The sequence below is a fragment of the Chiloscyllium plagiosum genome, unplaced genomic scaffold (assembly GCF_037043375.1).
Source record: "Chiloscyllium plagiosum isolate Xiang-an unplaced genomic scaffold, Cpla_swu_hap1 HiC_scaffold_5, whole genome shotgun sequence".
Lineage (NCBI taxonomy): Eukaryota > Metazoa > Chordata > Chondrichthyes > Orectolobiformes > Hemiscylliidae > Chiloscyllium > Chiloscyllium plagiosum.
In genome coordinates this window covers 91,396,109-91,417,652 of record NW_028270143.1, presented here as the reverse complement: position 1 = coordinate 91,417,652, position 21,544 = coordinate 91,396,109, and the positions used below count along the sequence as shown (strand labels likewise).

Below are 21,544 nucleotides of genomic sequence, written 5' to 3'. Positions count from 1 at the left end.
CGATTTAGAACGGAAATGTTCTTGGTGGAAATGAAATAAGCGCTATATTTAGGAGCGGGAGCACAGGATTCTGTAAAACAGACAGAGCCAGCCTCCCGCTGCACCTTCCCGGAACCTGAGTAATGTACTCAGTGTATGTTCAGAGACTAGGCAGAGCAGCTGGGAAACATGGGCAATGCTGTATATTCAGGTTCCGGGGTTAGGGCTGCCATCAGGGTAAATAGGAGAGAGGCGAGCGTGGTCCGTGCGGTTTCAGATCAACTCTTCCTGACAGCGATGTGAAATGGCAGTGCAAATGCAGACAGGAGCTGGATTACTGCTCGTTCTTATCAGTTTACCACACTGACCGACTCCTTCCAAAACCTAACCAGGTAGTTACTTCTCTGCTTTGTAATAATGTTTGTTGGCGGGGATCGTCTTCAAAACGTTTTCAGCACTTTAAAAAAAACGTTCTGAACAGAATGTGATTATATTAGCGACAAGGGAAAAAATGGCACAGAGCCTTTAGGGACCCCCTGAGGAACCGGTGAGCTTTCACGGCTGGGTGTGTAGCCGGAGGTGGCGGCTTCGGGGTGCAATCAGAGAGACGCTGATTGTTGTACTGTAGTTGGCGGGCCGGCCAGCTAAACAGCGGCTCCGCGCTTTCCAAGTTTTATCAACAGATCAGCTGTAAACTGCTCAACCCGGCCCTTCAGAATGTAGCTAATGGGTTCAGCAAGGGGGAGAGGTCACCCACTTTCCACAGTCCCCGAATAATGCGAGATCCAAACAGAAACTGCAGCCCTGTCTGATCGGAGCCAGCAGTTCACAAAGACAAACCGTTGGTGAGCTGCTCGGATGGAGCTCAGGGAGTGGGGACAGAGTGCAGCCCCCAAGGCACAGGTAAGAGACAGACGGTGTTAGTGGCTGGATCTTTTAATAGGATCAAGTCAGAAAACAGACACGTGGTGTATCTTTTCTAACGGTGTCTAGGAACTATTCTCTGGGGTATTCCCAAAGAGAAGGAGAGGCGATGATGAATGGGAATTCAGTGGAAATATTGCTGGATGATGTAGACATTCCAAGCCCAGTACGCTCACTGTCTTTGTGAATGTGTGCGTGATATTTCTCAGCCTTGTTCGGATGCTCCGGAATATCTACCCAATCTATCGTGAATGGGAGCTCTGTCTGGATCAGCACCGGCGCTGCCTTCTGACACTCACGTAAGAAACATTCATCACTTAAAACATTTCTGTTAGCGTGTCCACACGGCAGCAGCGGTCCTGAAACAGCGACTTGCGCAAACGTCCCGGGAGTTTACTGTTCGCTGTAAACCCTTAAACGTCTGCTTGGTTTTGCAAGACAGGTTTTGACTGTTCTGTAGATTTACTGCAGTAGAGCGGCCAAGTCAGGACAGGATATAACCCATTAGCAGAAGCGCGCTAGGTCCTCCTAATACTGAGGAGTGGGCCCATTAAAAATGACTTCTTGTCCCGCTGGTGTGTGCTCCCAGATCACACGCCGAAGCAATTTATTTGTGTTCAGGTCGAGCCTAAGGGGAAAGTTCCGATAAATTGGATTTATTTTACAAACAGGACTGAACTTTGTTTTAAATAAATATCACCCCCTCCCCATGGGTGGGAATGGGAATCAAATAGTGAATGTAATCGGAGCAACTGTTTCATCTGCAGATTTCTCTCCTTTAAACTTGCGAGTGGCGCGGACTTGGGAGTTGTAAACAACACTTTTTTAAAAAAGCAAGCGCTCGTTTCCCGGCCGAAGGGAACAACACACCATTGACTGTGAAGAGTTTGTATTCTGTCGATTTTGGCAGAGGGCCAGGTCCTTCCTTTGTGGACGGTAGTGGTTTATTTTCTCCTCATTTACATGGCAATTAGGGTTTGAGTTTTGGTTTTGAAGTAACCTACGATTTTTATAAAAATATGTATGTATCCATTGGCTCCAGTCCACCAGGTTGAATCTTCAAATCACGAGCCCCTCACCGCTTAGTGAGACAGACACTGGAACGCGCAGGAAGATGAACACCATCGTCTTTAATAAATTTACCAACCAAGTTATTTTCGAAGAAAAGGCAAATGAGGTCGAGAGGAAAAGCAGGACCTATATGGAAGTGATGGAGGAACAAGAGCAGGAGCTGATGATCCCGGACAGTCCGTCCAGCCGGAGTCAGAGGGGTCTGCGGCACAGGAGGTCTGGGTATGACTCCTTTTACTGAGGGTGACAGGCATGCGGTTAACTGGGTTCAGAAATGTAGCTGCAGGATAGGCGGTGAAGCAGAATTACCTTGCACACACACACACTTCCCAGCGATACACAGCTATCTGTAATTTTGGACCTGTGTTCTGACCATTAGCAATCCTGAGTTAAGAAATCCTGAGAATAGGTTTCATAAAGCGGAGCGTCATGCTCTCACTCTACAGAGTGCGGCGCGATCTATGTCCTTCAGACATTAATGCATTTTTAAAAAAATCATCCCTTCGCCATATTTGATGGTTTTGCAAAAACGACCTTTTCTGGAAGTGTGATGACCAGTTTCTGATGGTTATCAGCACAATCATTTGTAAATATGTGGCGCCCACTCCCACTTTATTCCGAACACGGCACTGTCCAAACCGGTAACAGTAAGACCCCTGAATGTGAGCACATTATTGACCATATCGAAGCAGAGTCCTGCGGATACTGGAAACCTGACACAGAGAATGCTGGAGGAACTCGGCAGGTCTGGCAGCATCTGTGGAGAGAGTTAATGATTTAAGTTTAATTTTGACTCTTTTTCAGAACTGGCATTATTGATAAGGTTTAATGTAATGCCTCGCCGTTTCAAACATTATGTGTAAATAACAATGACATTCAATACCAATATTTCATAACTTGCAATCATCTTTTCACATCGGGGTTGATCACTAATGTAAACATCCTTCTCTGGGTGGTCAGATGTTGCAATAATTCAGACATAATCGGGCATCTTCTGTATGTACTTGCGCATTCCAATAGAATTAGTTTTATTGTCAGTGTGGGGCACATTTTGTTACCGATTTAAACAAGTTTTCAATTATTTCAATTTCAACTACAAATACAAACTTTAAAACAAGAAAACATTTCAGTGACAATCGTTGATTTTAGGGGAAAAAAATCATTTTTCTTTTAAGATGATGACGTTTTTATAACACGGCCTTCACTAAGTTGAATTCCTGTTCAAACACAACAACTAGCTATAACCGCGACTGTTAGCGAATATCCAGATGACAATTTGCTTTGGGGTCATACGCTAGAGTTTAGCAATACCGCGATGGTCTGGCAGTGTTCAAGGGGACATGAGTCAGAAATATCATCCCAGTGAGAATGTTAAGTTTCTCTGTTCAGTGGATAAGGGGGGGCCTTCAGATTCACAGCGACATCTGCAGCACCCAGTTGGAATGCACATATCCAAGCACCATCCACATCATGTCCCTCCGGCTCTTGACAAATCTTACAAGCCTGATTAGAGACAAAAAAAACACCTGCAGATGCTGGAACCCAAGGTAGACAAGCCGGAGGCTGGGAGAACACACACGCCAGGCAGCATCAGAAGGTGGACATGTCACCTTACAAGCCAACCTACTGATCACCACAGTTTTCACATGGATAAACAGACAGCACACTCCATTGAGACACAGCCCCAGACTCACAACACACTTAAATTTCAGTCAGCGCCATCTAGTTAATAGATATGCTTATCTGGTTATTCCCACGTTATTATGTGTGAGAGTTCGCTGTTCGTAAATTGGCTGCCATGTTTTCTACATTATCACAGCAATTGTATTTGAAAACTGCTGCATTGACTGGGAAATACTCCGGGACGTCATGAGGTGGTTACAGGGACTATATAAACGAAGGATTTTTCCTCTATGAATAAGGCAGAAGCCAAGTTCGGTTTTTAGACGAACAAGGACTGATCCGTGTTGCACTGAGAGGAAACCTTCATTTATACAAAGCCTCATCATGTCTCCCGAGAAACTTCCCAAGCACTTCAACTCATACATCTGAAGCAGGTCATCTAAAGCATGACAGATAACAGGAACCCGCAATAACGATATGCACAGACACAGAAAGGTCTGAACTTGCTGGGAACATAGCCCCACTTACACATTCCCACCGGTGTCTCACATTCATTTCCAAAGGTAATTTTATTTCTATTCAAACATTAAATCACCAGAAACCTGACTCAGAAACAGGGTTCCATTGACTTTTGTTTTAAATTAATGTTGTGATTGCGATAGTGCGGGTGTCATGAGACTTGCTTTCCGCGCACATTTCTGTTCTCATCTTCCCTCAGATAAAATGAGTTTTTACAACGATAGTTTCCCATATGGTCGATTCTCATAGTTTATTCCTGATGAAGAGCTTTTGCCCGAAACGTCGATTTTGCTGCTCGTCGGATGCTGCCTGAATTGCTGTGCTCTTCCAGCACCACTGATCCAGAATCCCATAAATGTTGGTTCAGAAACGTGGTGTCTGATTTCTGGAGTGTGTTCAAAGGAAATCCATAACATGGTACACTCTCGGAGTGTGTAAACTGCCCACACTTTGGCCTTCACTGTACAGGAAGAAATGTACCTTTGAACGCGACTACATTGCTGTCTATGCAAAAGCTTTGTGTTTTTCTTTGTTTTGTGCCTGGTCATTGACTACCTGAATGTTTCCAGCTCTCGGCAGGGCGGAGGTAAGGTGAGGCACAAACGGCAGGCTCTTCAGGATATGGCTCGCCCTTTGAAACAATGGCTGTACAAGCACCGAGACAACCCGTACCCAACTAAAACCGAGAAGATTCTGCTGGCCCTCGGTTCCCAGATGACCCTGGTACAGGTAAGGCCATTTTCCCTACCTCATACAATCGGTAATGTTTTTCTGTTTCCATCTCTACTCAGTACTTGTGTGCGAGCTAGGATTATCCATTAGCGTCTCACACGCACACAAAAAAAATGGGCAAATTGGTTGGCTCAACAGTGAAAATCTGACTGCACCATTGCGTGTATTTGACGGCGATTGGTTTTTATCCCGGTGCTAACAAAATAACGGCAGATGCAGTTTAAATTCCCTACAATGTGGAAACAGGCCCTTTGGCCCAACCAGTCAACACCGACCCTCCGAAGAGTAACCCATCCAGTCCTATTTCCCTCTGACTATTGCACCTAACACTATGGGCAATTTGGCATGGCCAATTCACATAACCTGCACATCTTTGGACTGTGGGAGGAAACCGGAGCAAACCCACGCAGACACGGGGAGAATGTGCAAACTCCACACAGAGAGTCACCCGAGGCTGGAATTGAACCTGGGACCCTGGTGCTGTGAGTAGCAGTGCTAACCACTGAGCCACTGTGCCCTTTTTAAAGGCGAGAAATGTCCTTGCAAATGGAGAGGCCTAGCTAAAGACAATTCTGACAGTCCCGGGATCAAATGTGGACTGAACCGACTGGTCTCAGTGAGGGTCAGAGAGGGGGCGGGATAGAGGTGGGGGGCGGTTTGGGAGATCGCTGGCCGGACCCCAGTTGGATGCACCAATCACACACAGCAACCCCACCGAGAGATGCTTCTTCTTACATTTAAAGTGTTTTCATTCGTGGCGGGGAATAACTGCACGTATTAAAGTATTTGAATCAAGGCGAAATCACAGTTCTCATTGAAATCTACAAGTTTCGCGTATTGGACTCGTGCAAGTCCTCCCCGGTCCCACGTTCATTAGAATCGGGTTTCGTTCCTCGCTCACGAGTTGGAATTCAAATGCATTTCAGCTTACAGAGGAATGACAATGAGCAATTTGTGTGTGCTTTTAAGGCATTGCTAAAAAGGCTGAAAGACGAATTAAGATTCAGAAATGCAATACTGACCCAGATGCATAATCATCCAACAGATTTCATCGAGATATATTTTACGCTACACAATTACATTCGGATCAACTTTATTCTTATACTCCATATTATAATACACAACCACCTGATGAAGGGGCAGCACTCGAAACCTAGTGCTTCCAAATAAACCTGTTGGACTGTAACCTGGTGTTGTGTGATTTTTACTTTTGTACACCCCAGTCCAACACCGGCACTTCTAAAATTGTTATGGTGCCATATCAAAACTGTCATTGTATTCAAGAATCTCTGAAAGGTCTGTGTAATATGACAAGGTTTAATTTATGACAGTTTTGTGCCGCTCACGTACACATTGTCGCATTTTGCAATAACAGTGTTTGCACTTCGTTACCATTACTTACAACACAGGACCCACACTTTTCCGACTAAATATTATTCCTCCAAAAATAGGAGCAAGAGGCCCAATGAGGGAAATGGGAGAATGAACTTGTTCCCATTTCACTTTCATTAAATGTACTGAATTCAATTGTTTCACTATGATTTTCCACATCCCTTTTATCTGCCTATTTCTGGTTGTGTTAATAGCACACTGCTATGTTAACGAGGTAGGAAACCACTCTGCATGTGACATGATACCAAGTTGAATATTCCTGGATCAATTGACACTTCTTAGCTTTAAATAGTTTCTTTACATTCGGCCCTCTGACACACCAGTTCACAATTGTCAAACATGCTGTAGGCCATGCCTGACAAGATTATGTAAATGTGTAATGTGCTGTGTTAACCATCTCTTTCTCCTTTTTAAATTCGCCTGGTGACTGAGGTGGAGGAAATAATGGGTTGCATTGCAGAAAAGGGAGAACTCTGGGAGAATCATTTCCGGGTTGTGCAGAAATATATTAAGATATGTCACATTACTTTGCTATTATTCGTAAAGGTTTTTGTGACATTCAGATCACCATGATTGCAAGTAACGTCTGAGTTGTTCATTGTACTTACAGTTGCCAAAATGTCTTAAACATAGCTGGATAGTTCGAGGATATTATGTGAATTAAATTTTGCCATGTACTTTTTACACACAATTGAACACATTGTTCTATTTAAATTCATTTTTCAGACTCAGTCTTGAGGAATGACATTTGCAGAGTCAACTATCTGCTCTGACTCTCAGTCACACTGCCATGAGAATGTAACTATCTCAGTAATACCGCAAGCTTCCTCACACACATTTAAATGGACCATTAATTGGGTTATTGTCACTTCCTTATTTTCTAGTCTTTAATCTTGCTCACTTGTACCCACTGGCCATTTCAGTGAGTTCACAGAGATGTGGCTCTTCTGGAATAGTGTCCTGCTTTTCAAGTTTAGTGCAACATCTCCCTGTGAGCTGACTCATTGGATCGAATGCTGACAAATGTAACATATTTCCAAAGAATTCCGCGCATTTACATTTAGGAAATTAATTTGGCACAAGTGTTAGGATGCTGCAACGAACACTTCTCAGTCGCTTGGATTCTGCGGAAATTCCCGAATGAAATATTTGTTTGAGTTAAGTGAGTTTGTCCTCCATAGTCTGTATCTTTGTCCATTATTGGACAAGGGGGCGGCGAGTGCAGCTTGCAGCGTCCCAAAGGAACAACTCATCCACCGAGCGATCCTGTCGTAGCCTGCACATGGAGCTGGGAAATAGAGACCAAATTTCAGATAAATCACCAAAAATCCTGCTTGAAACCAGAACCAACTGACTCAGTAACTTTGAAGGATTTAAAGAGCAGTAATGTTAGTTATTCCCGTTTATTGATATTCTGTTTATACAGGTGCTCAACGACATATCTCAATGATATTTATGTGAAAGTAACATTCCTGTAAAAGCTACCAATCAAAACAGGCAAAGAAAAACACAGTAAAACGGCTGCCTGCTGATCCCCACATAGGGAAAAGAAATCCTCGATCAATTATTACATTCAGCAATGAAATGTTTATTTAATAACATTGTAAATGTCACTCTGAATCTTTTCGCTAATTTATCACAATGTAATACGCCATGAACATTAACCGCTGTAAAACGTCAGTTTCCTTGCGATCAGATCGCTGAATTGTAGCGAATTTTATTTATCTTAAAACACTATTGCATTGAAATTGGCTGCTTGGGATAAAACAGCAATATTGAGACAGATTAATAATCTGTCCTGTATGCTTACTGCCACTCCCCCCTGAGCATACACCCACCGCGAATTCACATTCACATGGCAACGGTGGCATGTTGGTTGACTGTGTTGACGCACTTAAAATCAAATATGAATTCAATACTGAGAAAATCAGACAGCTTCTAATTTTTAACAGCGACAAAGCCATTTTAAATACGACAGATTTGATAGTTACCCATGTTGTTGCTGCAATTTGCTACATTAAGTTGTTCAGTGCTGCCTTCTAACTAGAGTTGCTAGTTTCGCACAGAGTGGTCCAAAGCTATTAGTATATTGCTTTCAGCTTCAGAAAATTGCATCTCAATCAATGCAAGCTGAAACGTCTGTGCCGTGATCCTTCTCTGGACTGGCTTTAAATCATTCAATAATAGTAATAATATTAAAGTGAAGTCTGAAGGATCTTTGGAGACTTTATAAAAAAAGGTTTATAGAGATGTCTTTCCAACAGTTAAAGTTTATGCTGCAGCCAATGTGAAACCCAAACAATCTGAGCCTAACCTTTCAATCAATACTACAAACTAATTAGTCCATAAAGAGCCATTTCAGGAAAGTTGAGCAGTCCAGAGAGAAATGATAACAAGTGTTCAGCAGTAACTGATACAGAAGTCAGTTTTCAGCAGTTCTGATCATTTCCCAAAAGTGAAGTTTCTTTCTAAGTTCATTATCTTTGATTGTTTTTCATATTTCCAAACTGCAGATATTTTGACAGTTGGTAATTGATGCCAAATCCATTAGGCATTACATTTCTTTTAGTTAGCATTGTGTCTCTCAGGCCCACCCCAGCAGAATATTACTTCAATCTTTTACTTGCAGTCACTTTAAAGGTGTTGTTAGGGAGGGACTTTCCATGATTTTGACCGAACAGCAGTTAAGGAATGGTGATGTAGTTCTATGTCAGAATGGTGTGTGACTTGGACAGGGATTTGCAGTTTCCTAGCAGCTTGCTTCTCTTGTCTTTCTAGATGGTAAAGGTCACAGTATCGGAAGAAGCTGTTGAAGGAGCTTTGACAAATCATTAAATTGAATTTGGTAGATGATAAGTGCTAACACTATACACTGGTGGTGGAGAAAATGAATATTTAAAGTGGTGAATGGGATGCCCATCCAACGGATGGATCGTTTTGGATCTTGAGTTGTGTTGGAACCTCAATCATTCAGGCAAATGGAAGCCAATTGCCCACCTTCCTGTCTTGTGCCTTGTAGTTGGTGAACAGGCTTTGGAGAGTCAGAGGTGAGTTACATGCTACAGAGTTCTCAGTCCCTGACCTGCTGTTGTAGCCAGAATATTTCTATGGCTAGTCCAGTTCAGTTTCTGGTCAATGGTAATCCCAATGATGTTGATGGTTGGGGGAATTCACTGATGAAAACACCATTGAATTTCAAGTAGATATGTTTGGGTTCAGTCTTATCAGACATGGTCATTTCTTAGCACTTGGCCCTCCTACTGACTTAAAGTTTACTAAGGTCCCTTGATGCACATTTTGTCCAATATAACCTTGATGTCAAAGTCAGTCATTCTGTTATCCTTCACAACACTTATCCCTGATGGAATGTAAAATAAACAAGCTGTATAGTAAGCATGACTTGACAGCAGTGTCAATGAAACCTCCCATCATTTAGCTAATAATTGAGGTTAGACTGGCAAGGCATTAATGGGCAGATTGGATTCATCCTGTGTTTTGTTGACAGGACTTACCTAGACTCCTTTTCCAGTTTCTTGGGTAGAAGTCTCTGTTGCAGCTGTACACAAACAGCTCAGATTAAAACTCAAACCTAAATTAATGCAATGGTTGTTATTTCTAATTTTCTATTCTTTCTATGTGCCAAATTGCTGTTCTTTATTTAAAACAGACAGGCAAGGTCTTTTCATCATTGTTTAATTGCAACCAATTTGCTATTTTGTGTTTGTGAAAGCATTTATTATAACTTCATCCAATTGTGATTCCATCAACATTCAATCTCTCATAATATTTAAAATATCTTTATAGTACTCAATAACATCTGCAGCCAGGTCTCAGATTTGCTTGGATTATTTTTAAGCCTTGTACTTCGTCCAACTGGCAAGACAATGCTTGCTGCTGGTTAGCTGAACTCTTCTGCTCCCCCCTGTGACCACAATCAGCATGAAGTCTTTCCTGCCACGTTCTATTGCACTGTCTTTACAGAACTCAAAACAAGTTCTGCTTCTAGTGAGCAGCCAAGTGAAGTGTCTCAGTGCATCAACATATGGTGACCCTGCTGCTGTGAAATCTTGTCTACTACACTCGACTCACTTGTTTTAACCATTTCATTTCGCGTCAGAAGAAGAATTCAATAGGATTAAGTTAAAGATCTCCCAAGTCCCTAAACTTCCATGCTCACATATGAAAGGCCCCACTAGAAGGGATTGAGGAGACAATTTCTGAAGCAAACTTTGGACACCTGGAAGTTTCACCATAATTGCTAACAAATAGCTTTGCTTACCACGATCAACTTCTGTAATACAAATGGAAAACCTGTACTTTAGGAAAGCAGTTATTGGAATCAAAACAACTGCTCTAACTATTTTAGAAATGGGTCACCTTTTATAATTATATAATTGAAGTCCAAAAACAATTTCACAGGAATTTGAATTTGGTGCCACAATAAAAACATTTGTGGAAATATCATGAGCGGCTGAAGTGTTCTTTTTAAATCTAACATATGTTATATGAAGGTTTGAAACAGAGAAATTATTTAAGTATATGTGTTGACATACAGCTGTCATATAAGTATCAAATTATGCATATTTATATTTGTAATGAACAAACACAAGTCATCAGTGTTTCTGGGTGACACTTTCCTTAGCTGATAATTTTGAACACTTGTCTCGTTATCAACTAACCTTTTATTAATGAAATTTCATGTTTTTGGAATAGGTTTCCAACTGGTTTGCAAATGCCAGACGCCGCCTGAAGAATACTGTTAGACAACCAGACTTGAGCTGGGCATTACGTATAAAGCTATACAACAAGTATGTGCAAGGCAATGCAGAACGACTCAGCATTAGCAGTGATGACACATGTTCTGAAGGTATGGCAAATGAAGAAAAAGATTGTTGTGTTCCATGCTGGTACCAGTGTCATGGTGAATTCTGTAACTAGAGTTGTAGATGTTGTTTTAAATTAATTAGTGAGGTTGGGGAAGAGCTCAATTCAACATAAGTTTAAAACTAAATCAAAAAGAAATGAGAGAGTGGAGATACAGCATACTGAAAAGGCAAATGATAAGCCAAGTGTGACAGAGAGGGGTAGAAGATATGTGCAGAAGAGTGCATCAGAAATTAGAACCAGGATCAGTCCTATGGCTTCAATTTTTACGATCGATATTAATGACTTTAAGAGGTCAGAGTGAACTATATCCAAATTTACTGACAATGATAAAATGGGTGGAGGGGCATGTTGTGATGAGGACATAGAAATCTGCAAGGGATTTGGAGAGGTTGAGCAGGAGGGCAAAAACTTGGCAGATGGAGTTTAACGTAGGAAAATGGTAGATCATGCACTTCTAATTTAATAGCAAGACTTAGTTAAATAGAGAGAGGCTCCAAAAAAATGCAGTACAAAGGGATCTCAGTGACCTTGTGTATGAAACATAAATAATAGCATAGTGGGGGTGCCGCAAGAGATTAAAAAAGCTAATGGAATTTTGGCCTTTATTGCTCAGGGATTGGAGTTTAAAAATAGGGAAGTTTGAAAAGAATGTTACTGTGTACAGCTTTTATCACTGTGTTTCAAAAACCATATACTGGCATAAGAGACAGTTGAAAAGTGATTCAATAGGCTGATTCCAGTGATGAAGGGGTTGGCTTATCAAGAATAGCTAAGTAGCTTACCTGTAATCTTTAGAGCTTAGTAGAGTGAGTGTGATTTTAATGAGTTTCTGAGGGGACTTCACAGGATAGATGAGTACGTGAATAAGAAGGGGTTAGAGGGATATGGGCCATGTGCTGGCAAATGGGACTAGATGAGCTTCGGATATCTGGTCAGCATGGATGAGTTGGGCCAAATGGTCTGTTTCCCTGCTGTACATCTCTATGACTCTGTGTTAAGATGTTTCCACTTGTGGGAGGAACTCAAATGAGGGGACACTTGCAGAATTAGGTGACATTTGTTTGAAACTGAGCTACGAAACAATTTTTTCTCCCAAAGGGTAATGAATGTCTGGAATTTTCTATCCCAGAGAATTATTGAGGCTAGATCATCAAAAGTATTTAAAGAGGAGGGAGACAGGAGTTGATGGCTGTGCTAAGCTAGTGTAAAAGTGGAATTTTGGCCTGGCCAGATCCTGTTGATTGGTGGGACAGGCTTCAATAGCCAACTCCTCCTTTTTCTTATGTTATTATAGTTAATTGGCACTGCCTTATCTGGCAGTGCCTTTTCCTGATGAAGGGCTTGTGCCCGAAATGTTGATTCTCCTGCTCCTTGTATGCTGCCTGACCTACTGTGCTTTTGCAGCACCACACTCTTGACACTGCCTTATTACTGAATGATCAGCTATTTATGGCTATAGCAGTCAACCTACAATCCAACAAGGATTCTGCTCTCTGAAGAGAAAATAAAATGTAGTATAAAGTAAAAACACTTCATCTCCAACATAATTTACAGTTAAGCACAAATTATTTATTTAAAGGAATGGATTTGGGTATAGGTTTGCAGGTTCCTTTGTGCCTGCACAACTTTTAACATATTTAAAAATTGCAAACTTTTATAAATGCATTTTAATTAAGGATATATATTTGAGATGATGTAACTATTCTTGTATATTATTACATACCAATGTTAGTAAAGGTTTTTGTTTTAAAGTCCTGGTGGGACAATCTCTAAAAAAAGCAAATTAAAAGACGTCATATCAAACAAGCTATAAATTTAATATTTTTCTTGTTTTTGTTAAATTTAATGAAAAAGTAGATGGAGTAAACTGGTGAACAAGAATAAAAATATAAATTATTGGAGAAACTCAGTAGGTCTGGCAGCATCTGTGAACGGAGGAACAGAGTTAACATTTCAGGTCTGATTTGACTCTCCTCCAGAAACCACAAATGATTGAAAAGGCTGACTGACCTTCTGTCAGATTTTACCACCATTTACAGTTTGGGTCAAAGGAAACAAAAAACATTTTTAAGGGCAAGCAAGAAAAAACACCTAAGTTCTGCGTGTGAGTGGGAAGTGATACAAAAATAGAATTATTATGCACAATTAAACCTGTAAGTTTAGTGTTTAAAGGAGTGATAAGGTTTTAAAGTTTCAACAGAACCTGTTGAAAATAGAGTGTAACAGCTTTGCAGTGTTTGTGATCCCATTCATCATATTAATCCAATGATTCTCTCAGGACCCCTAATTATTTTCAACGACTCAGTTGAACTCCTGCTAACAGCCTTGTCTCAACTTCTTCGGTACATTGGAAACAAATCCACAAGCAAGATATTTTTAGAGATGAATGGGTGATATATATAAAATATCTTTGGCCTCAAAAGTGAAGTTGTTATGTGAAATATACTGATGCAGTTCAGATTTACCAGAAGTTGAGACAGGAAGGTTTGTGTTGGACGCACAGACTGAGTTGAATGAGGTTGGATTGCACTATCATGAGAAGGTAGACCACAGTGAGCAGGAAATTTGGGAAATGCTACACAGCATTTGCTACCAATTTCAATCAATGTTTAGTTTATTATGTCCTCTGAAGAATACAAAATGTTCTCACTTATGGTTAGCTCACTTTAACCTGAGTTTTAAAATGTTAAAGGCAACAGGATATGTGCCTCATTAGCCATGATGTAATGCACTCAGTCCAACCATTCTCTGGTGTTCCATTTAAGTGGCCATTTTTCATGTATAAGGCAATATAGTAAAAGGTGGTTCACAACTTAACTGCACAGAGCAGCCTAGCTAATCCCTTTTCCCTGCTCTCCCTAGAAGCGCACTTCCCAGCACAGGTCACTGGGAGACAATTCTACATTTTCCAGTCAAGAGACACAAAGTTAATGGCAGCACACCTAGCAAATTCTTGAAGTTTGGATTAACATAAACATGTAGGGAATATAAGCTTTAGTGTATTGGTGTCTCTCCCATGTGGGATAAGCAAATGCATCCCAGCTGTCCAGATCACCTGAATGACGAATTAACAAGCGCCGATGATCAGAACAAATGCTTCCACACATGAAGATCTAGATGAGATCAAGGAGGGATTCTGAACTCACCTCAAGCAAATGCTAACCAGAATACCAGTAGGTGATGCATTGAATATCCTTGAGTTAGGAAAGATGTAAATCTCTGGAACAATTTGATAGGCAGGAAGGAATAGTGAAAGGCAACATCATTGGAATGCCTTCCCAGTGAACTGTTGAGAAAATGACCTTGTCATAGCCAAGACTCTGATCTGCTGGTGAGACAAGCTCATGACCACATGGCCACACTCAGAGTCCAAACTGCGGTACCTTCTTGATTTTATCATTGCTTGAACAATATTATAAAAGATACCAATGACTGCTCAACCAATCACTACCTTTTCAATCAACCATCTCCATTAGCATAGCACTACACAGCAGAGGCATCAGAAATAATACCACAATAAAATTCATATCAAAAGCCTCAAAGATTCCATCAGGTCACCCTTTTCACATACTTTATTGTAATAATACAGTTGTCAGTGCTTGCCTGCCAACTCTCAACTCCAGCCACACTTCCAGATCAACCCCAAAGTCCATTATAACAACTACCTGAACCTGCTTCGGGCACCTTAAAGAGCTGGAGAATGATCATCAATGGTAATTTCATAAGATCTTCCAAGTCCTTTAGGAAGAAAAGTGTTCCAGCAGCAGAATCCATTCCCATATTGCCCTGCTTGAGGGGTTATTCACTCAAAACCATCTCCACTGGATGAGACATGTTATCCGCCTGACACTAAATTCCCAAAGTAACTGCTCCACTTGGAACTTAGTTGCTGCAGGAAACTCCCAGAAGGACAGCAGAAAATCTTTAGAGCTGTCCTCCAAACATTCCTGAAGACGTCAAACATATATCCTGGAGGTCCTGGCTTGTGACCAGCCAAAGTCAAGAAAGTTCATTCGGGAAGAGAGCAAATATGTTGAGAGACTTTGGTTTGAACATGCAGAAACAAAGTTGAAGAAAAAAAGGGACTGCATAAACCTCCAAACAGGCGATGTACTCAAATCTTAAAACACCACCTTTCCCACATGTCTGCACATCGTACATGGTCATCTCAGAATCCATCAAACTGGAGTGGTAGGAAGTCTCTCCTGACAAAGATCACAGACTAGCTGATATCAGAGTTAGGATTGTATTGAGGCCTCTTTGTTCTGTGTAACTGAACACCATATTATTGCAGACCTGGATAATCAGAACATGTTTACAAAGTGAATGGCCCAAATACTTAATTATCATTAAATAATTAGGATTAAAGTCAAATCAGGAATTGTTTCAAAGTCCACACATTGTTTTCATTCATGATAATGCTATAGAAACACAAAAACATAGAAGATAGGAGCAGGAGGAGGCCATTCAGCCCTTTAAGCCTGCTCTGTCTTTCATCACGATCATGGCTGTTTTTCGAACTCAATAGCCTAATCCTGCTTTCTCCCCATAACCTTTGATCCCATTCACCCCAAGTGCTATATTGAACCACCTCTTGAATACATTTAATGTTCTGGCATCAACTATTTGCTGTAGTAATAAATTCCACTGACTCACCACTTTTTTGGTGAAGAAATGTCTCCCCATCTCCATCTTAAATGGTCTACCCTGAATTCTCAGACTGTGACCTCTGGTTCTGAATGCACCCACTATCGGCAACGTCTTCTCTGCATCTACCCTGTCTAGTCCTGTTAGAATTTTATGTCTCTATGACAGCCCCCTCACTCATCTGAACTCCAGCAAAATCAATCCTAACCTAGTCAAATTCTCCTCATGTCAGTCCCGCCATCCCTGGAATCAGACTGATAAACCTTCACTACACTCCCTCAAGAGCGAGAGCATCCTTCCTCAGAAAAGGAGACCAAAACTGTACACAATATTCTAGGTGTGGCCTCACCGAGGCCTTGTATAACTGGAACCACACATCCCTGCTCCTGTACTGGAAACCTCTCGCAATGAAGGCCAACATACCATTTACTTTCTTTACTGCCTGCTGCACCTGCATGTTTACCTTCAGCAACTAGTGCACAAGGATACACAGGTCCTGCTGCGCACTCCTCTCTCCCAATTTACAGCCATTCAGGTAGTAATCTGCCTTCTTGTTCTTTTTCCAAAGTGAATAACCTTACATTTTTCCAAATTATACTGCATCTGTCATTGATTGGCCGAATCACCCAACCTGTCCAGATCATACTGAAGCATCTCTGTATCCTTGTCACAGTTCATCGTCCCACCTAAGTTGGTATCATCCGCAAACATTGAGATGTTACATGTTGTTCACCCATATGAATTATTAATATATATTGTGAATAGCTGGTATCCTAGCAAAGATCTCTGTGGCACCCCATTAGTTACTACCTGCCAATTTGAAAAGGACCCATTAACTCTTTGTTTCCTCTCTGTCAACCAGTTTTCTATCCATCTCAACACATTTGCCCAAATCCTGTGCACTTTAAACCTTGTACAATAATCTCATATGTAGGAGTTTGTCAAACACTTTCTGAAAGTCCAAATATACCACATCGACCGGCTCCCCCTTGTCATTTCTACTCATCACATCTTCATAGAATTCCAACAGGTGTGTTAACTATGATTTCCCCTTCATAAATTTATGCTGACTCTGTTCCTGCCATTGCTTTCTAAATGCTCCACTATGAAGTCCTTGATAATGGATTCAGGCGTTTTCCCCACTATCGCTTTTAGACTTACCGGTATATAATTCCCTGGTTTCTCTTAACCTTCCTTTTTGAATATTGGAGTAACATTAGCTACCCTCCAATCTGCAGGGACTCTTCCAGAGTCTACAGAATCCTGGAAGATGACCACCAATCCATCCAGTATTTCTAGAGCCACTTCTTTAAGTGCTCTGAGTAGGCTGGGACTTCTTTCCCTGGTGGTGACCTTACAGGGATTTATAACATAATGAGGATGAGGATGAATAGCCAAGGTCTTTCTCCTTGGGGAAAGGAGTCCAAAATTAGAGGGCATAGTTTTAAGATGAGGGGGGAGAGATTTGAAAAGGATCAGAGGTGTAACGTTTTCCTGCAGATAGTGTGCATATATGGAATGAGCTGTACTCAGTACTCAGCAATAAAGAGTATTTACATAATTCCCTTTTAAAGGATATCACTGAATCTGCTTTCAATCATAATAACTTACCCTTTCAAAAAAAACCTCCTCATTTCATGTCTGCTTCTTTTGCCTGTGTTCTCTGGTTAATATTTTGTCTGCCATTGAAATAATTTCTCATGATTTTCTCTGTTAAAGATTATAATTTTGAACGCTTGTATCAAATCACCTCTTAGCTACTTCATTCGCAGGAGAATGGCCTAGTTTTTCTAATCTATTGATTTAACTGAAATTCCACATCCCTTGTACCATTCTAGTAAATCTATTTTGCATTCACTCAAAGGCCTTGATATTCTTCCTAAACTGTCATGTCTAGAATTAACTGCAATATTTTAGCTGGGGGGGCTAACCAAGGATTTGTAAAGACTTAACATAACTTCCTTGCTTTGTATCTCTGCTCATGAAGCCAAAACTCCCACATATGAAAAATATTTTATTTTTCTCATGTATCCAATCACATGATCTTTAATTTTATTTTACACTTTATAAATCTTAGATGTGGAACATCCACCGAGAAACCTTACAGATGGAGAATTCAACAAACCAGTTCAAGCTGTTGCTAAAAAGGAAAGTCCTATCCTGAAGGCAGTTGGAAGACCAGGCACAATAATCAATGAGGATTATGTGTCCCCACCAAAATACAAAAGTAGCTTGTTACATCGCTACCTGAATGACTCCTTAAGGCATGTCATGGCATCAAATGCAGCTATGAAAGCTACTGACAGGAAAAGACACCATTCTGGGTCCTTCAGCTCCAATGAATATGAAGAAGAATTAGCATCACCATCGTCATCTGAGACAGATGGGAACTTTGTGTATCGTACTGGTAAGGCTTCTGTACCATAAATGTTTTTTTTAACAAATTTATTCCTGGAATTGAATGTGAATGCCCATCATTTACTATCCATACACAGGTGTTTCATGACAAGGTGGGATGGTGTTCTTGACTGATTAGATTTCCTACAGTGTGGAAACAGGCCCATCGGCCCAACTAGTCCACACCGACCTTCCAAAGAGTAACCAACCCAGACCCATTTCCCTCTGACTAATGCACCTAACACTATGGGCAATTGAGTATGGCCAATTCAGCTGATCTGCACATCCTTTGAACTGTGGGAGGAAACCCACACAGACACCGGGTGAATGTGTAAACTCCACACAAGGCTGGAATTGAACCTGATGCTGTGAGGCAGCAGTGCTAACCACTGAGCCACCATGCCACCCCACTACACAGTCCTTTTCTTTGTAGCATTTTGATGAAAATGCTGGGTCCCCGCTGATGGCCATAAATGATCAATCAAGCTGGTGTGAGACTGAAATACCATATCAGTTGGAGCAGTAAAACTAACATCTTTTCTTTTCCAAGAACATCAGTGCACTCTTTGAGGTTTTACAACAATCTGACACCCTTTCTTGATGCTAGTTTTCATTTGTTAAAGCTGATTGTTAAGGCTAAATTCCAATTTTCACATGTATAGAATTTCACTGAACCTTGATCATGTTATGTGATGCTTTCAATCCAAGAATTTAGAAACAACAGTATTTTTAATGTTGAATATTAAAGTATTGTGCATATATAATACCTGTCCGTTGAAACGTCTTGTCCAGATTCGGCCTTTTAATAGGCTTGATGACAGTCTTTAAGCAAAGGGAACCCAATCCCTAAGCTTAATAAATTGAACAAAATTCCAGGTTTCTGGTTCTTTCCTTTCATTCTTTATTAAAGGTTACAGTTTTCTAGCTGACCCTACTGGAAAGTGGGTAAGAATGTATCTCAGGTGAGCACAGGCCTTGTATCAGATTCACACAGATGCGGTACTATTCATAACCATAGAAAGGCACCCCTACAAGATTCAGCACTTCTAGAGAGGATGAAGGGAGATCAGGGAGTAAACTGTGAGTAGAAGAAGGGACGTGGAATCCTTTTGCAATCTTTGTGTGTCTTTGTCTAAGCTTCAATCACAATTATAAAAATATACTTTAACATGAAGAAAGTACACTCTAAATGGAAACACAAAGATGAATGCCATCACCGGCTGATCAAGATCCTGTGTGATCCCAGAGCCATACTTTGTTTTGTGCATGCCTGCAGTGCTGTCACAGACCCAAGAATCCGACATTAATCTTTTTTCTTTTGAATCTTTTTCTTTTGAAAAAGCAATATTGGCTATGTTGTCAGTTCTGGTGATATAATAATGAACAACAATTTGCTGTCGCAGGCACTTTCTTAGCTGGGGACACAGCTAGCTTTTATGCAGGATTATAGAAATTTTATTAGTGTTGCTCCAGACAGGCTTCTGCAGTATTTGTTTTGAAAATAAGAATATTGCGGACATTCTTAGAAATGAGCCAAAGGTAAAAGCTGACATTTTTTGGTGCTTTTTTGGGTCAATGTTTAATTAGTCTGGAGTAAAGATGTATTCAAATAGTCAAGAATGATGGCCTAGAAAACTATGGAGGAAGCACTCGAAACAGGAAGTTCCAGCCCACAGGAAATATATGAGTTCCCTTTAAACACAACAGGAGTATTGGGCAGATAAATGTTTTAATTCATGAATCCAGCCAGACATTATTTATATTTCCATGGTACTTATGCTATTTTTTCAAATACTTGCATTCATTATAGGTGGATAATATTAAAGCAAATTACAGCTTAACATTTCCTTAAAATAACATCAAGATCTGTTTACAGTTAAATTAATACAGTAGCTGGAAATTTATTTATTTCTAGTTGAAATATGTGAGTATTTGAAAGCTCCATAAAATCTCAACGCAGCATTACTGTTACTGTTGATTGTGAACAGGCTTGATTTATAAGACTGGATGTAATGAAAATAGCATTGTAAATACATCTTTTTAAAAATTACCATTCATCAAACCTCTATACAAGAAGTCTACATTGTACATTTAAGCTATCAAATACTCAATGTAGGCTTTTTTCAAACACAGCAAACTATAATAAATTATATTTAGTTGATGCTTAACTTTGACAGAAACAAATATTTGAACTCCTGCCATGATATAACTTAAATCATGAACACAGTATCCAACAGAGTAGACAGCACTAGTTTCTAGTTCCCAGTTTCATGGCGAATGAAATAACATTTCTTGAATGAATGATGCCTGCAGAATACAGCAGACAGTTATTGAACTGATAATTATTCATTGGGCATTTATTACTGATTTATTTCTTCAACATTTCTTCATAACATATATTACAAAAACTAATCTTACAGGACATTCCAACATTCTACCAAATAATGTCTCTAGATTAAATTTGAGCTGGTTTAAAAGTTAAACTAAATACAGGAGCACCTGAAGGGGATAGAAATTGGAGATACAGCAGTAGCGCTATGTCACACTCCTTCCTCAATGAGATATGGAGTTTATCTCTTTTGTTTTCATTATGTTTCAGGTCTTGAATCTTGCTGAATTAGTTCCAGGGACACTGGCTATCCTCTGCCCTTTCAACCAAAATGACCTCTTGATTCTACTAAATGTTAACTATTCAATCATCCGGGTACATCATAGGCAAATAGAATTTGGCCCCTAGCTTATAAATACACACACATTGTAGGACTCTTGTGATACAGTGGCAGTGTCCCCACCTCTGAACTAGGAGGCCTATGCTCAAGTCCCGCCTAATCCAGAGGTATGTCAATACATCTCTCAACAGTTTGATTTTGCAAAAAAAAAATTGTAAATATACGTATGTACTTTTCAATGCCATCCATTCAATGGAAACATCTACAGGAGCTATTGTTAATTTTTACCCCATTCTATCCCTGAGTCACCAAGGACATTCGGCCCACCACATAGTTATAATATACTCTTGGTTCAAATCAGAGCGTGATAGCATAAGAAATAAGGGCTAAGTCTGCACAAAATGAGACTGCACTTGGGATAGCTCTGAACCGTGTGGCTCATTGTCACTCCAGATATTTTGGAAGTATTTTTGATTTCTGTTTCCTTATATTCTTTCAGTGCATTATTGTTCAAAGTTTCTTAAAACTCTTAAATGTTGTTCGGAGGGAAATTTGGGTATACTTGAGCAGGAAATGTACAAAGTTAGCATGCAAGAACAGCAAGCAATTAGGAAGGCAAATGGCATGTTGGCATTTATTGTGAGGGGATTCAACTACAAAAGTAACAAAGTTTTAGTACAGATTTACAAAGCCTGGAGAGACCA

At 40.4% G+C, this 21,544-nt stretch overlaps 1 protein-coding gene across 4 annotated transcripts in view; it reads left to right on the top strand.

Annotated features, from left to right (window-relative positions):
- The first annotated feature begins 211 nt into the window (after positions 1–211).
- The window catches only part of mkxa (mohawk homeobox a), a 59,683-nt gene continuing 38,350 nt past the window's right edge, over positions 212–21,544 (top strand). Inside the window, exons 1-6 of one of the 4 annotated variants that reach the window (XM_087987458.1) lie at positions 212–371; positions 1,113–1,202; positions 1,946–2,190; positions 4,686–4,845; positions 10,954–11,107; positions 17,852–18,181. In XM_087987458.1, coding sequence (XP_087843584.1) covers positions 1,155–1,202; positions 1,946–2,190; positions 4,686–4,845; positions 10,954–11,107; positions 17,852–18,181 — 937 coding nt within the window. In that variant the 5' untranslated portion in view covers positions 212–371; positions 1,113–1,154. Of the gene's footprint in view, positions 372–1,112; positions 1,203–1,385; positions 1,840–1,945; positions 2,197–4,685; positions 4,846–10,953; positions 11,108–17,851; positions 18,182–21,544 lie in introns of those variants that run through there. The other 3 variants (XM_087987457.1, XM_087987459.1, XM_087987460.1) reach the window with 3 other exon arrangements.